The 17,720-nt window shown below is 36.6% G+C and overlaps 1 protein-coding gene across 22 annotated transcripts in view; it reads right to left on the bottom strand.

Moving 5' to 3' along the window:
• TCF7L2 (transcription factor 7 like 2) overlaps positions 1 to 17,720 on the bottom strand; it is a 226,281-nt gene that overhangs the window by 195,094 nt on the left and 13,467 nt on the right. For 13 of the 22 annotated variants that reach the window (XM_074295628.1, XM_074295626.1, XM_074295627.1 and 10 more), the window contains exon 4: positions 16,744 to 16,812. The exons of the other annotated variants lie outside the window; for them this stretch is intronic. In XM_074295628.1, coding sequence (XP_074151729.1) covers positions 16,744 to 16,812 — 69 coding nt within the window. The remainder of the gene's footprint in view (positions 1 to 16,743; positions 16,813 to 17,720) is intronic. 22 annotated transcript variants of the gene reach the window in all.

Here is a 17,720-nt window from a genome sequence, read left to right as displayed (position 1 = left end):
GCTGTTTCATGAGCTAAAATGACAAATGGAAATCCTAGTGAGTGCTACCAACCAGTAAAACCACAAACCCTTTGTGAACTTCACCAGAAACCAGACAAAAGTTCAGAGGGAGAGACAAAAAATCCTCTCACTAAAGACAGAAATGATAGCATACCCACTGAAGCTGAAATCAAAACCATCCAGACTTTACATGTGGTTTTGTGTGTATCACATCATTAATAGAACAGTATGGCTTTCCTTAAACAACTATGCAAAATACTTTGGTTAGAGAGATTCTAATCACTTGCTCAATTCTAAACGATGAGGTAAGTATTGATGCTTTACTGTCTTCTGTGGAGGAAGAAAGAGAAACAAATAATTTAAGGAAGGTTACTTTTTCTATTAATAAATTAGACAAAAATACTTATCTTAATACTGTAAGTCAGATATTCAAGAGTAAACAACTATTTTATTTCTTAAAAATGAGAAACAGAATTTCCTTGATTACAAGGATTGTCACTTTGTCTTTATATTCAGTACATAGCACATAATAGGAGATTAATATGTGCCTATTTAACTAGAATATAAGAATACAAATTGTTCTTCAAACCCTAGTCTATCTTTTGGGGGAGAGAGTTATTTATAAGAAATCCCCCAACCCCATCCAAAACATTATTAAAATATGGTAGCAATGGAAGGTAAATCTAAAACGCAGGGACTTCAAGTTAATCTTTAGCAAATAATGATTTAGTTTAAAGTAACAACTGGCCCTCACTCCTATTTTTCTTTATAGCAATTTCTTTCTAAATGGAGTAAATGAACTCTCAGGTGCAGGCAATAAAAATTCAAAGTTTTATTTGTATGAACTGATGCAGAATGCAATAATCAAAACCAGTAAAACAAATTGTAAAATGATTACAAAAACATAATGGAAAAGATTTCTAAAGGGAAGTCAAATTATACCTATCCCAAGATTATCAAAGACAGAGGGAAAGGAGCCATACATACTACAAATAAAGAGTTCATCAATCAGGGAATGGCATTCAATATTATAGCTTAAGAAAAATATGCAGATATTTATATAAACAAGCAGAACCAAGAGAATGATTCACAACCCAAGGATAATGTGAAGGGAAACAATTTTGAAAGACCACCGAATTCAGACCAAAGCACAAGTCAATCAACACTGATAATAACTGACAATGAAACATATTTCTTTATCATTGGAAGAAAATATAATGGACCAGAGATCTAAACTCAGACTTGCACTTTCAGACAAGTACATGTTTGTTTTGTTGGACAATACACATTTATTAAAAAGTTTCTGAGGGGAGTAAGGAAGAGAAATATTATTTCATAGGGAGAAACAGTTATCTTTTGTTTTGAGGGGAAGGTTTGATAAGGATGTGGGGGTGTCACATTAATGAATGTAATGTAAAATTAAAAAGCATTACTAATTTTTTTTAACATCAATGTTACAACTTCAGAGAACTAACTTGTCTTTGCAGAAAGGTATCAGATTATAGATGGAGAATAAGCCATATGTTTCTAGGCATGGTCAAATAAATTTGTTATTTGGCTTTGTTTAACTTGCTTCTTTGTCAGAAGGGAAGATTCTATTAGAAAAGGTGAGAGCCAATGGGAAATGACAGTGATGAAATCAGTCATCATAAACATTTTTTAATTAAAAAAAACTAATAGTATATTCAACTGACAGTCATTACTTGCTGTATTAGTAAAATGTAACCACATATTAGTTTAAAGTTTTCAAAGTCTTTCACATATTATGTCATTTAAGCTTAGGACTAAACTCTGTTGCTATGAGCTCTTAAATTAAAGAAGAACAACAAATCAATCACATATATTAATAAAATGTTGAATTTCTAAACAACCTAAAACAATGTTTTCTAAAAAGTAAAAATCAAAACTTGGGAGTTTTATTTCTTCTAATGTACCAATTTAACCAAATAAAGCATTCCCCTTCATCAAGAATAGAAGAAATTTGGAATCCTTAACCTCTGACACAGAAAAATAGAAGAGAAACTGAATTTCAAAATCGCTTTTTCTAAGAAAGTAATTTCTTGTAGAGCTAAAGATTTGAGATCTTATTTCAGTTTTTCATGTATTTTAGGGAGTGCTTATATGTAAATTCCCCAAGGGCTTTTTGTTACAACTTTTATTTCTTAGAATCTAACCAAAGTACAAAAGTATCTCCCTAGCTTTTATATCTGAGTTAAATGTAGCCAGCAAAAAAAGTTCAGTTGTAAGAATTACCAGGAAAACTTAACATCCAGCTACCTAGTGAGCAGTGAAATTGAGACACTTTCCTTTCGATGAGAATCTGTTCTCCAGGAAGACTTTTGTTCATCGAACTGCCTATCCACCCTCCTTCAAGAATGTAAATCTGATGGCTGGCTACTTTCCAATCCCAGGACAAAGTTCCTTGTAAAATTCATGGAAGGCCATAATGTACTCCCCCCTTTTAATACTGGGGCACTGCAATGAAGCATAGCACAGCAACATGCTGTTTCTATATTTTTTTGTTAAATGACTTAAATGTTCTTAAACTGAATGAGAAATACAAGTGATCTGGAAGCATCATATCTGGTCCATCCAGTTTGGGGACTAATTCCAACTTGTTCTTTGTTTATTTAAAGTAATTCAAGTCTGCCTGAAAAGCAGACATACTTTACATTGATTTACTCAGTGACTAGGTTTGACTTTAGCTATCTCAGAATTCAGTGTCAAGACTCTGTAAGATGCTAAGGAAGCTTCTGTGAGGTCTCTACTGGAGTTTTCAGGAAGAAAATCATAGAAGAAAGGATTAGACATAAAGACAGAGATAGAGAGACTAGAGACAGAGACAGAGAAGCTACAGAAAGTAAATTAAAACGAAAATTAGTACATTTGCCTTTTGAAGAAAGATTCTTCACTTTACTAAATTAATAAAAACTGGGGGCAGCTAGGTGGCACAGTGAATAGAGCACCAGCCCTGAATTCAGGAGGATCCGTGTTCAAATCTGGTCTCAGACACTTAACACTTCCTAGCTGTGTGATCCTAGGCAAGTCACTTAACCCCAACCTCAAAAAAAAATTAATAAAAACTGTAAAAACAAAACTAACCTACCTACAAACAACTTGGTACCCCAATTTCTGAAGATAATTTTTTTTATTTCTTGGTGTGAGTATGGGTGTAAGACAGAAAGAGGGAAGGGGATAAAGACACACACACACACACACACAGAGACAGAGACAGAGACAGAGAGAGACAGAGAGAGATCGTCACATTGTGAGTAGGTATTTATATTTATGGGCATTGAGGGTTATGGCAAGATCTCAGAGCCATGAAATGTATTAGAAAGGGTCAACATCTCTACTTATACAAGAGAACAGTTTACCACTATAGCTTAGTGGTGCTTCTGTCTCATAGAAGATAAGGCAGTTTGCATCTAATTCACCTTAAAAACTAAAAAACTAAGGAAACCTCATAGCAAACAGAATCCATTTCCTTATAAAAGACATTAAAAGACAGTTGGCTCTGAAACTCAGTAAGGACAAATGTTCAGACAAAACCAAAACCATAAATAGAAAGAGAAATGTGGAAGGGAAAAAAAAAAACCCTGCAAGAAACCTTTGTCCCTATTAATTGCCACTGAGAAATCTAAACTAATCCAACAATCTGCTATAAAGTGCCTAGCTTTATGTGGATTGCTCTGTAGTATATAGTGAAGATTCTAAAACAAAACAAAAACTGGTCTCTGCCCTCAAAAAGCTTATATTCTACCAGTGTGAAAAAAAATACCCAAGGGAATAGTCATTTAGATTTTCTTAATGAATTCTAGATGGAAACATACAATTGTAGCCACAACATTGCTTTTAATAAATGCTAATTATATCATTTCATTTAACAAATATTCATTGAACATCTATTATATTTCCTGGGCTGTGATGCAGTGTTTGACAAAAGAGAATAGTAAAAAATAAAGAAACTTTTAAACTAAATATTTTTCAAAGATATGGGATGTAAAAATTCCACATATATTATAGAATCTTAAGATTTCCAGGAGAGAATCAAAGGCTCAAGATATCCATTTTTATTTAGTTGTAATTTCTTATTAAGCTTTTCTGCTATTACTTAAAAAGCCCACAAACACTTCTATCATATAGTCAGTATAATCCATCATAGAATACAGAGTTGAGAAAGGAAGCAGGAGGAACTACAAATTTCCTTCTCAAGTCACACTGTCAATAGTGTTTAGGAAAAACACTGCTTCCTGTTTCTGCTCCAAACATCTCAGTTATTGCTTCATTTACACAGCCTGTTCTCACCACAGCAGTGAGTACATCTTTTTGCCATTTTTGCCTTTTTCAACCATTAGTGGCAGCTACTAAAATGACACAACCACTTGCCATCGAAGTTGAACATCGGTATAGTGCATCTCTTTTCCCCCAGTGGCTCCCCTCTTTGAATAATGTTCACCAACACTCATACATCATTCCCAAATTGGTCCAAATGAATTAAACACAGCTCTGCTTAACATTACGAGATTTAAATGGATTTTCTCTCTACAGGTCGGCCCCATAATTGGGTTTATCCATCTTGTTGAAGTACAGTTTACACTTGTGAACATCAGGCCAATTCAAGCTACATTTTCTGCTCCAGTGGCAGGAGGAAAGCAGATTTGTCATCGGATCATAACAGGTAATTCAAACAACAATTAGTTTGATGACGGCCTGTATGTCAATGTCTGTTCCCAGTCAGCCTTGCTTACACCCCATGCTCTCTGTTCCCCGAAGATGAATTGTGCTCACAATTCTTCAATTTCAATCATCAACAATGCCTACTGAGACAACTTAAATTCTCCTGGCACAAAACTATCTTCCCCACAGTGGCAGCCCCACCAATGCATTCGTGAAAGCTAACTTCTAGCCTCACCCCACCATGGAATTAATACCACAGATCCCATTCGAATCAAAATTCCAAATTATTTAAGATTTTCAACCAATGCTAAATATTTTGGCTCTTCTTTATAGCCATTTATGGGAAGGGAGGGACTGGGAAAAGTATCACATCTTCATTTATGTGAATTCTTTCAACCAAGAACCTGACAATATTTGTGAATTCTCTATTTCTGGGTTTGTTTGTTTTTTTTAAGGCACAGATGGCATTTATCAAAATCTCTGTTAAAGGATTTACTCAACTTGGTAAAAAAAAATTTGACATTTTAAAAATTCAATGCTAGAATAACAACTACATCTATGCTGTGGTTTATAAAGCATTTTCCTCCAAACAAGGTGGCAGTGAAAACATTATACCCCCATTCTGCATATGAGGAAACTGAGGCTCAGAGGAACAAATGCTATGCAAGATCACATTATTAAGTATTAGAGCTGAGGCTCAGATTTCTTTAAGTTCAATAATTTTCCCACTAGTCCACATGGCAGAGATCACTTGTCAGTAAAATTATAAATGAAGTCAACTTACCAAACAGAGGATGGTAGTGGCCTTCCATCTTACTAAGGCTAATCCCTGCCTATGCCATCTCCTCACTCCATCTATTATTCTCCATTTTTCTCTTATTTTCTAGGTTCCTCTTTGCAGGTTTCATCTCCTCTACCTATACATTTACTAACTTTTGACCCTGTTCCCATCCCTATCCCTTCTTATTTACCCCTTCTCTGAACCTCATCTGCTAAAATGCCCATAAAAGTATTTGCTGCCTTCACTCCCTGAATAAATAAATATGTAATCTTCAGTATCTTCTACCTTGCCCTTTACAATCTAATTTCCATTCTTGGCATTACTAAAACTACTCACTCCAAAGTCAGCGATTTACCTTTTTAAATTGCCATGTCCCCTTCTTTTAATGTCCTCCTCTTGCCTGGCCTTTGTACAAAATGTGAAACTAGGTTCTTCCCCCTATCATTCTTGAGGCTCAACTCCCTTAGCTTCTATGACCCTACTCTTTTCTAGTTCTCTTATTTGACTTATTTTTTCCTTCTTGACTTCCTTTGGACCAACTTGCTACTACCCACAAAGTATGTTTTCCTCACTAAGGCTACAACATCTTCAGGATTCTTCTTTCTTTACATTCTCCCAGTTAACATTTTCATGAATTTCTTCCTGTGGATTTGATGATCATTGCTGTATGGATGATTCCCAAAGAGACCTTTATCCCCAAGCTCTCCCCAAAACCTCACTCCTACATTTTCAACTGCCTGCTAGATATCTCCACTTGTTCATTGCCATGGCAGCAAAGTCAAGAGGGCCCAACTGAAGTTATCTTACCCCCAAAATAGGTTTTATTCTTATTGTCTCTATTTCTATTGATGGCTCCACCATCCTCCAAAGTACACAGGCTCTAAATCTAAGTGATCTGTGATTTTTCTTGACATAGGCTATCATGCCTACACAATTTCTCTTGACATTCTGCTGCTCCTTATTTTCCCTACTGTTAAACTAGTTCAAACCTTCATTACTTCTCATCTAGACCACTGTCATAGCCTTCTAATGGGCTCCAATGTCAAGAAAAACACCCTTTCTTTGCAAGGCTATCAAAGTAACTGTCCTAAAGTATGTCTGTCCTTATCACTTTTCTGCTCCAAAACCTTCACAGCTCCTTATTGCCTTTGTAATGAGAAACAAATATTGCCTGTTAGTGGTTCCAGCCTAACTGTCCGGCTTTATTTTCACACTAGTATTTCATAATGATGGGCATAACTGGTAAGGAATCAAGATAATAAGAAAATCCACTTCATTTATTTACCATAAAAATACTCTCCTCAAAATCTCTGATACTAAGAAAAAAGAACTTTATTGTCCTTTTCAATCCCTATAAAGCAAACTTCTCAGTCCCACAATTGTTTACTCATTCCTTCCCTAAATTTGCAATGTTATCTACTAAGGAGATATACATGCATTCATTTATACAGTCAACAAATGATAACACATTACTTTGTTTTGTCTCCTGTTCATCAGACTCTTTAGGTAACAATTACTTCATGCTCTTAGAGGCAAGCTAGGTTACCCAGGAGATAGATCTGAATTCAAATGTGGCCTCAGATCACTACCAGACCCTGGGATAGTCACTTAACCCTATTTATTTCAGTTTTCTCATCTGGAAAATGAGCTGGAGAAAGAAAAATCACCCAAAAACCTTTGCCAAGAAAATTCAAAATGGAATCATGAATAGGACATGACTGAAATGAACAACAACAAATTTCTGTCCTCAAGAAGCTTACAGCAGGGGCTATTAACCCCAGGTCTACAAGCTTTTTTCCTTTATAACTCTTATGTATTTGTACATTTTAAAAATATTCTTTTGAGGTGTTCACAAGGCTGCCTAAAGAATTTGAAGTTGCAAGAAACTTTTTGTTAAGTCTAACCTCTCCACTGTACTTTTCATGAGACTGAGGTCCAGAGAGACTGAGATTTGGCTGCCAGTAGCAAGTAGCAGAGACAAAAAATCAAACCAAAGTAATCTGACACCAAATTTTGGAAGCTTTTCTACCACATTATATCACATTATACCACATTATTCCAATTACACCACATTGCCTCTCCTAAGACAATGTATTTTTTCAGTATTTGAAGAAGCTATGATTTTTATCCAGGAGCTTTTATTAATGAATGACACCCCTCACTCATTTTACTAAAGCTAATTGAAAACTTTCTACAACTTAGGAGTCTTTGAGAGCTGTTGAGCCCCCCAAATTACTCACTCTACAGCTGATGAATCCTTCCAAATCAAGATTCCCAAATCAGTCTCAGAGGTCAGACATGAAGTCCATCTCCTAACATCATATTCAAAGACTTTCCAATGGGATAATATCTCAGAGAACTTGTGGTCATAGCCTTCATGAAATAAGACTGAGTCCAGAATATAGTGAGGCATCAGGAAGTAAGATTCAAATAGTACATATTAACCATAAAGACAATCCCAGTTGTCAGTAAATAAATAAACAAAACTGAAATTGGTTTTCTTGAGGGGAGAAAAGGTTTGCAAAATAGAAGTATATTCTACTACTCATATGTCCTTGGATGATCACTCTCATAGGAATATTAATTATATTAGCTTTCTTAGACAAAGGCAATTCTACTGCCCTATCTTTAAGCTTTCCGGTATTGGGTGTTTGTTTCTAGGATATAGAGGAAAACTTTGAAAATCTTTAAGTCCCACATGAATACTACTTATTCTTATGTGTGAAGTCCTTGTGATATCATGGAACATGTACTTAGTCAGGAAAGGGCTGGACTCATATTAAAGACACTTATAGACATTGATTATGGCAGGTCAGGTGATACCTTAAGTTGCCTCATGTGTAAAATAGTAATAATAATTTTCTATGGTATAGGGTTACTATAGTATCAAATTTTTGTAAACCTTAAAGTACCACATACATATCAGCTTATTGACTGATAAGAGGAAGCTGACAACCAATAATGGACATGATCACACTTGTAACCATGTTCCAATTAACAAATATACTAAATATATTATAATACTTGTTTTTAAAGCATGCCTTATGTAATAGAAATCTAGTTTCATGTTCTTGCTTGTATAAAGAAATGTTCATATTTACTGATGTTTGTTAGATTCAGAATTACAAGAAATAAAGCATTTATTTAAAATTTTTAAGAACTATATTCTAATCCACGGAGCTAATAGATCATATAGCCTGGATGTATAGCTGGAAGGTACTGTACAGAATCTAATCCAATCCTCTTGTTTTACTGTTGAAGAAACTGAAGTCAGAAAGGTCTTCTATAATTTATCCAAGTAGTAAGTGACAGAGGAAAAACTAAATCCAATCCCTACAACTTCAGATTCAATCTCTTTCCAATGTACCACACTGTTTCCACCTATAATTACATGGAGTATGCCAATGCATATGCAGGCAAATCTTCCTATTCACAATGAGTAATCTATTCCCTGTCTAGAACTATCCCAATGTCATCACAGCAAAATTCTAGGACCTGGGCATCTCATAAGCTTCAGTTGTTGTAAAAAAATCAGAGGCAACCTGATATTTGCATTATCACCCTACTTGAAAACTGAGTTGGCTAAATTTTCTCCAAATAGTCTGAAATGATTCTTTTATAAATGCTTAAGATGCAAGCCAGCATATGAATTGATCTGTATCTATATATCTATATGAATATATATCTGTAATCTATACAATTTGGATAAAAATGCAAACATTTTGTTAAGTTGATTCATTTGATGTGGACCACACTGCTACTTTTGGGGGGCCTTCCATCTAAAAACATGGGAATGAAATTCGACTTAAGCAAGACATGAATTCTAGAGCCGGCTCTGTTCCTCTCAATATACTTACTTGGATAATTGGCTGGGTTTTCTATTGATCAAAAGCATGAGGACCAGATAGCAAAAGCAAAGAACTGAAAGTCAAATGACCTGGCTCTAAGGCTTCTACCAGTTGGCTGTATAGTTTCCCTAAGTTATTTCCCCCACCTGGACTTCTGCTGCCCCTCCCTGAAATAAGATGATACACGATTGTGGTCCCGTCCTGTTTTAACTACTTGCAAGTCGATGAAAGAGCAGAAGCTACTCTAAAACAGAGCCATTCCACACTCTCACTCTGTTCCAGGCATTCATTTTTGATCAATGACACCAAGGCAGACTAAATGGGACAGTGCTACATACTGATGACAAAGTCACACAGTCCTAAATCTATACTAAATGACTAAATCAAAATAGTTTAGCCTAAAGACTCAGAAATGAAACATTTCCTTAGTTTAATAAGCTTCCTTCTGCTGAGTTAGTCCTGTAGTCAAACTACAGGAAATGCTATTCAAGAAGAGCCTCAGTCCCCGTTATATTTAATTTTATGCCGACAGTGAATAGGATAGATTCTCAGGAATGGCCTCTGGCTCCTAAGACCATGGAAATTGTCCAAGAATTACTCCCTCCTTCCCCACTGTGACTTGGCCCTTCCTTGGCATTGCAAACCTGCCTGCCTTGTTCTGCATCATAGCTAGAAAGCTATAGACAAACAGACTTAAACCATCATGTGAATGACCTGGTTTTCTTGAAGACGAGAATCATATCTTATTCCTCATCATTCTTCCAGAAGCAGCAGGCACAGGTCTTTGGACATATTAAGTGATCAGTGTTTGCTGAATTGATGGGAAATTGACTTTCCCCTTCTAGGTCTGTATAGTGGTAATCAGTATACTACTATTAATCAGTATAATAAATTACTATTCTCTCTTGCACATTCATTCATTCAAATATATTGTACCTATAATGTACAAAACATCATTATTCACTAAAAGAAAAAGCAAGGTTTCTCCCCTCAAAGGGTGATAAGGCATGTACACAATCACGATATAAATCAAGTGTACTACATAAAAACAGAGTATATAAGAAAGGTGTAATGTTCAAAAGATGGGGATGAGGAAAGAAGTGTGGCTATACCCAGGATAATCTGAATCTGATTTTCCATTGAAATGTAACTCAATCCTATTCTAATCCTTTGTGTACAAAAAAACCCACCATGAGCAGCTATGTACATAGTTGCTATATAACTTTTACTTTTCAATCCAGGATCTAAATTAAGAAAGAAAGAAGGGGAGATGAAGAGGAAGAAATTGAAGAAGGTACAAAAATATAGAGGAGTAAAAAAGGCAGAAAGGTGAGCTTATCCAATTCCTATATATTCCTCCCCCCCCTTTTTTTTTTAACAAGCTGTAAAGCCTCTTTGAAGACCTCAAAAATCTCCTGTTCAGCAGTGGGGGCTTGAATAGAAGGAAAACTGGTCATTAGTGGCATGCAGTGGCAAGGGAAGCTGGCAGGTCAATGCCTGGGGCTCTAGGAAGAAAAGAAAAGGGGTGTATGTGGCCAGGAGCTGGCTGCAGGTTCAAGAAGTTCCAGAACTCCACAGCCCCTTAGCCTCCTTAGGCTGGAGCTCTTCCTCAAGCTCATCATCTCCTCTCCTCCTCCATTCTCCATTGAGACACTGCTGGACACCAAGATAGTAATAGCCCCAAGTGACTGGGATATTTTTATTGCCACAATGAAGTACGAATTAGGGAAGTTAGTCTCACTCAGGGAGGGGGAAAGATATCACTGACACCCCAAGTTAAAAAAAATTAATGTCTTTTTCCCAAAGAGACATTGTTAGCAATACTCATTATGAATTGTGCTTAGGTTCTCTTGTACCATAAATTACAATATTGTACATCAGATACTGTACTCAGGGCACATACAGGGTCCTTTATGGGCTAGTCTGAGGACCTAACCACTTGGCAGAACATCATTTCTGTGGGGAAAATGCATCCCAAGTTCCAAAGAACTGACAAATGAACTTATGGAACACAACCCAGTCGGGTTAAACAGGGGATGGAGAGATCCTAATTATTATTAATTATTAATCAATTATTACTAATCCTAAAGTCTTAAAACGGCTGATCCAAATCAAATGGGAAGGTACATAAGTCCCTAAAGCATAGTCTCTATAGTCCCAAAGACTATCCCTGAGGGAATGAGCAATGCTCAACCTACCCATCCTCCTATCCCCAAGGCACACAGGAAGAGGCCAGTCCTGGTTTCTCTAAGGCATAGAGCCTTAAAGTCCTCCAAATCCAGGCTCAGCAGTCCACAAAGATCATGAACATAAGAGGAGCCTTTATAGTCTCTAGTCTTTTCCCTCCAACTCCCAACACACTTAACAGCAACTGGAAATAAGCCCATGTGGGTAGAGCCCATGCACAGTCACAGCAGAAGGAATCCAAAGGTAAAACTAAGATTAGCTTTTGTAACAGCCTGATGAGGACCTGAAGGAGCGAGGGAAAGGGGGTTGTACAACACCCTGGAAATTCTCCGAAACTCAGCTGTATAAACAAATAAAATGGTCCATTTCTTCTGGACGCTCCCCAAGTTGACTTGTATACACACATAATTTCACATCTTCTCAAAAGGAAAACAACTCAAGAAGGTCTACATGGGTAAGCACGTGTGATTTGGTGTTAAAATATCAATGTTTGGCCAAAGTACTCATAAAACAAAAATGTAATTGCTTCAGTGATAGCTCTTCTGGAAACCAAGTGGAAAATTATCTGGAGGCCTTGACCTTGATTGCAGCACTGCTATTAGGGTTGGAATAATGATGGGTTGTGAAGTGTTGGAAGAGATCCCTCCAGGGAAGCATTAGAGAAGCACAAACATTTGTCTAAATCAACTGCAGAACTTCTATAAGAGAGTAGAGGCCAGTCAGGCTATCTACTTTTACCCACCTGCAACATAGGTATAAGCAAATTTGCAGGACTGCAGATGACCAAGGCCTTTGGCAAGAGCTAGAATAAAGATCCAACTCTAAAATGCTGGACCATACCAAGATAAGTAAAAGGTAAGGCAAGGTCTTGGGAATATGACAGAAACTACTGAACTGAGGCACAATAGAATCCAATCCAAATTCTGTCACTCACTACGAGATCTGGACTAAACCAATTAATTGCCTTCTTTGTAAGAGAGGGAGCTGGACTAAATCGATTTCTTCCAAATTGGGTTATTAGAAAACACACTGATACGGGGGTTTTTTGGTTGTTGTTTATGTGTGGGGTTTTTGTTGTTGTTGGGGAGATCTAAGTAAATATTTACATAAAAAAAGTTTGACACTGGAACCACTTCTCTACAACATAAAATATAAAGCATACATCTATATGTACACATATATTCCCCACCCAGATATCATTTATGCTGTGGTGCATATAGTTCCTACTTGGTACATTTTTATATATACATATACATATATAGAGATACATATACAGACACACACACAAACATATATACATACTCAGATGTATATGTATATATATACACACATATATACAGGTACCCAAAATACTTATTATCTATGTTTTTCTCCTACATTAAAATAACTTTAATTTCTATTGTTTGGAGCCAAAGAATGTTCCTAACATCTCATCTTCACAGCTCTCATAGCCCTGAACCACTCACTGCTTTACAGTTTCTTACAATATATTCCAAGCCTCCAAGCTTCTTGTTGCCAAAGCAATACAAGAAACACTAGAGTAAAGGACTTCTAAAGTCCCTGCCATACTATCTCAAACCTAATTCATTGCTTTTCATGTCTAGCTGAACTCTAAAACATGGAAACAATTATGTTAATGAATATGAATAAGAACACTTGAAAAGAGGGGTTCCGGACTCACTTAAAAAAGAAAAAGTCTGGCTAAGTAGACTGTTTAAAAAAAAAAAAAAAAAAAAAAAAACAACTCATACTGCTGTATTTGGATTTGGCAAGAAGGGTTATGATTATTCATGGAATTAGATTTGGGACTTCCATGCTATTTTTAGCTTTTCAAAACTGAAAGTAAGCAAGGATGATATTAAGAGGGAATGATACCAACATAGCAACTGATAGTGTCCAAACCTTTTATAAGAACATGACACATCTATAGAATCATCCTAATGTCATTCATATAAACCGTAAACTTGGCCAGTGCATAGAGATCAGCAAAGGGGCAGAAGGAGTGGAAAGGGACACGAATCTCATGTGATGTACAGTGTCATGCTACCCTGGGTTATTTTAGGATATAGCTGAGGAAAGCAATAGGGCTGGGATAAGTTCAGGTTGGAGGGGTGGAGTGAAGGGGAGATGTTCCAGACCTGTAATTTTATCAATGAAGGAAACTCTCAGTGTGGCAATCTTTCCACAGAAGACTGGCAGTTTAGTTTTGAAGAGCTTATTTTAGAGAACTGTTTGAGACAGGGGGAAGTTAGCTGACTTGGCTAGGGTCTCACAGATCTAGTGTATGTCAAGGGCAGAACCTGAGCTGACTCTCATGTGACATTAAATAGCTCGAGCTTCAGGATGGAAAAGCTGACTATTAAAATGCTTTGCTTTTATATGTTGAGAGGGTGAGAAAAAAAAATCTTCCTAAAAATAACCGGAGAATGTTTTCATCATTTAAAACTGGATCAAAATTGTGTATGTTTAATTCTATATTGGATTACTTGCTGTCTAGGAGAGAAGAGAGGTGAAAAGAGAAAGAGAAAATTTTGGAATACAAAGTTTTTCAGCTGTGAATGTAGAAAACTATCTCTTATTGTATTTTGAAAAATAAAAAACTAGTATTTTTTAAAAATGGGATCAAAGAAACTGAACTCTCTCCCCCAACCAAAACTGGCCCTTTAAATTCAGCCCCACTAGTCAGAAGATTTTATTTCATCCACTTTTTTTTTTTTTAAACTTGCAGGGGGCAGCTAGAAGGTTCAGTGGATATCGCACAATGGCCCTGGAATAAGAAGGACCTGAGTTCAAATCCAGCTTCAGATTCTAAATACTTATTAGCTGTGTGACCCTGGGCAAGCCACTTAACCCCAATTGCCTTGCCCAAAAAAAAAAGTCACATAGCTAAATTAAATTAAAAAAAAAAAAGTCTTTACTCTGAAAAAAAAAATTTCCTTTTTTTAAACCCTTGTTCAAACTAATCATTTTGATGATCAAACTAAAATACAATGGATGACATTTGGCTTTATCAACTTCAGTTTGATCTTGCAATGATTTGGAAGGATAATGAATACTGGAATATCTAACAAAATGTCTCTCTATCCACATAGGCATGAAGCCTTTGCAAACAGAAGCAGAGGAGAACAATACTACCTGTTCATTAAGAAATATTAATGGTTTCAGTTCTCTGAACAATGAACTCTGTAATTGACTCCATCTTCCTCCTGAGAACTATCTTCACAAGGCTCTCAAGGCCAGGTGGTTTAGGGGGAATGACTATCTAACCTAACAAGGGATACTTTAGGAAAAGGTGTAAAGATATAACAGCTGGGCTGAACTTTTTTCACTGAAGCCCAGCCTGCCTCCAAATTCTGATGGACTATCACTCTGCCGTTTTAACTGGTGGAAACGATACCAACATTAAAACCAACAAGATTTTCAAAGAGTCCTTAAACCCTTCCAGGTCACTGAATCTACTTCATAATTCCATTAAGATTTGTGGTTTGTATTACTCTTCCAGAATTCAACCAATCCTTCCTGAAACTATAATCTTGAACTCCTTTCCGAAACCTCAACATAAAATTACTAAACTAGAAGGGACCTTTGTAAATTTAGAAATTGTATAAATGAGGAACAGTTACAAAGAATCAAGAAATAGGGCAGCTAGTGGAGCAGTGGATAGAGTACCAGCCCTAAAGTCAGGAGGACCCGAGTTCAAATTTGACCTCAGATACTTAATACATTCTAGCTGTGTGACCCTGGGCAAGTCACTTAACTCCAATTGCCTAGGCAAAAAAAAAAAAAAAAAAAAAAAATCAAGAAATGACTTGCCCAATGTCACACAACTGAATGGTACTAGAATTCGGGTTCCTGAACTCTAAGGCATAGCTTCTGCCATTAAACTAATACATCAGTAGGCCCCTAAGGACAACCATATCTTTGAACTCAAGATATCCTCTCTGAAAAAGCTTTCAAAAAGCAAAAGAAAAGTGTCTTTTTCTCCTAAAATACACATGCTTTACATCAAGCAGAGTAGAACTGATCTAAGGAAGACAATTTATTATAGCCTTGCAAATAAGAACAAAAAAATTTTAGGAACCCAGAAACACACACATAAAATAAATAAGTTTGCAGGCCTAAGTACCCTCAGGGGTACAGAAGTAGTGAAAATAAATGTAATCAGCATTCTTTATTTACCACTCCAACATAATTCCAACTTCACCTTGGGCAAATGGCTATTTGCAAGGCTGATTTACTGACTGTCTGGTTCAGTTATAAATGAATCCTGCTACAAAGATGCAACTGTTACTCTCGATCTCCATCTTGCCTATTCAGACACACACAATATTATCTCCAAGGTTAGCAGTGGTCAACCTTCAGAAGGGAAGAGAGGAAGCAGTGGAATGTTTTCAAAATTATGTTATAAAACCAAATGAATTTGGAAGGAAAGAATTTGTATAGTCAGGCTTTAAAATCCCTACACCTTAATTCTTGATGTAAGGGAAAGGGTTAAATCTCAATGTTCAAAGTTAGTTGAGGGGTATATAATTTTTCCATAGTATATCCTTTCTTCAAGGACTCATTTCACCAAGTATGACAGACGGACTGAAAAACCTTATTAGTTTGCTTTCTCACACTACAGCCCTATTCTTTTGGCATGAATTCTGCTCTCTTGGTCCATATTAGTCTTTGATTAATTCAGCCTTTGAATTTAAGAAAATAGTCATACTACATGAACAGGAAATAGGACTTCTCAACAGAAGCTGGGATCTGCCTCTCTCCTCCTCCGAGCACTTTTAGTTTCATATATCAATAGGTCACATATAAATCAACATTTCAAGACAATCAGGTCAAAAGTGATATTCTTAGCACCACTTAACATGATTTTGAGCCACCGGAAACAAGCAGCTGGCTAGGACACAACCTCTTCTCATTCCCCCTTCATTTGCCACATTGCCTTTTTGGCTGCCTGTTCTTCACCCTGTCCAAGGTCCTTCCCTATGCAAAACAGTTTCCTCTCTAGGGGCTACACCCTTACACATGAAGCAAGGAACTCAAAATAATTGATTTGACAATCGCTGGTTCTTTCCATCATCTTTAAATTATTTTCACATTTCCCCTCATTCCCTCCAACCCGTTTCTTTATTTGCCTCCCCCTCCCCAAAGAATTAATAATATTAACACTGTAGTTGAGGGTAGGGGAAAAACACACACACACGACCTATATATTGACAACTCAAGCTTCAGTTCACTTGAATTTCCTACCTGAATTGCAATCTGGTGTTCAATCGTTTTGTACGCAGAGTAATGTGTGCTCCCCGACTGAATATGGAGCTGTGAAAAAAACCAAATCAAAGCATTCTGCTTATGTCACAAACTACAAGAAAACATCTTAAGCAGTTTATGAATAGCAGACAAACCTTCCTAGATTGGACTACAGCCCTGGCATTCAATGAAGACGCGTGGATTTTTATTTGTTGCTATGGATAAGATGATCATAGTAATCTAAGCAGGAAGTAAAAAAAAAAAAGGGGGGGTGGAGAAGAAGGCTATTCAATAAGCAAAAGGGAGGGGAGAGTGAGAATCAATGGCATGAAAAAAGAAAAATTGATGCCCATTAAGACATAAAGAAAGCCAGTGTATTGTGAGTGATGCTGAAGAAAAATTAACAGTGTGTGCTGCTAAGGAATTATTAGAATTATAACGTACAAGGGAGAGGAAGGAGCATAAGATGCTTAGGAATCTGCAACAGGTAGAAGCCCATATTATTAGTACTCAATCCCTACATATTTAAAGGAAAAAAGTACCTACAATAAATCTATTTCTGGGGCATCAGACATGTTGTGATGAGGGGGTCACCCAATTTATTATGCATTCCATTAAGATAACCACATACTGGTATCCTACTGTTTCTCTCTCTATAGGCAGCCCATTGATAACTAACTTTCCACTTAGTCAGCAATGTCACAGCTAAGCAAGTATTTAGAAGTTGTGAGTGTCAGTGATTCTGTTTTCTTTAGCCAATGGGAGAATTCTGGTCACTGGCTCCTCCAGTCAGAGTCTCAGTACAATCTTCAAATCTTTTTGACCGGGTCTCACTCTTCTGCAAACCTCCCATCATATCTAAATTATAAAGGGTTATTTCAGGTGGATACCCTGACTTAAAAGAAAAGCAGAAAGCTTTCTCCCAACTGTAATTCTCACCAACAATTTTAATCACATTGTAAGACAGTAACTGGTTT

The sequence above is a fragment of the Sminthopsis crassicaudata genome, chromosome 2, assembly GCF_048593235.1.
Source record: "Sminthopsis crassicaudata isolate SCR6 chromosome 2, ASM4859323v1, whole genome shotgun sequence".
NCBI classification, from domain to species: domain Eukaryota; kingdom Metazoa; phylum Chordata; class Mammalia; order Dasyuromorphia; family Dasyuridae; genus Sminthopsis; species Sminthopsis crassicaudata.
This window is presented reverse-complemented; position numbering and strand designations above follow the sequence as displayed.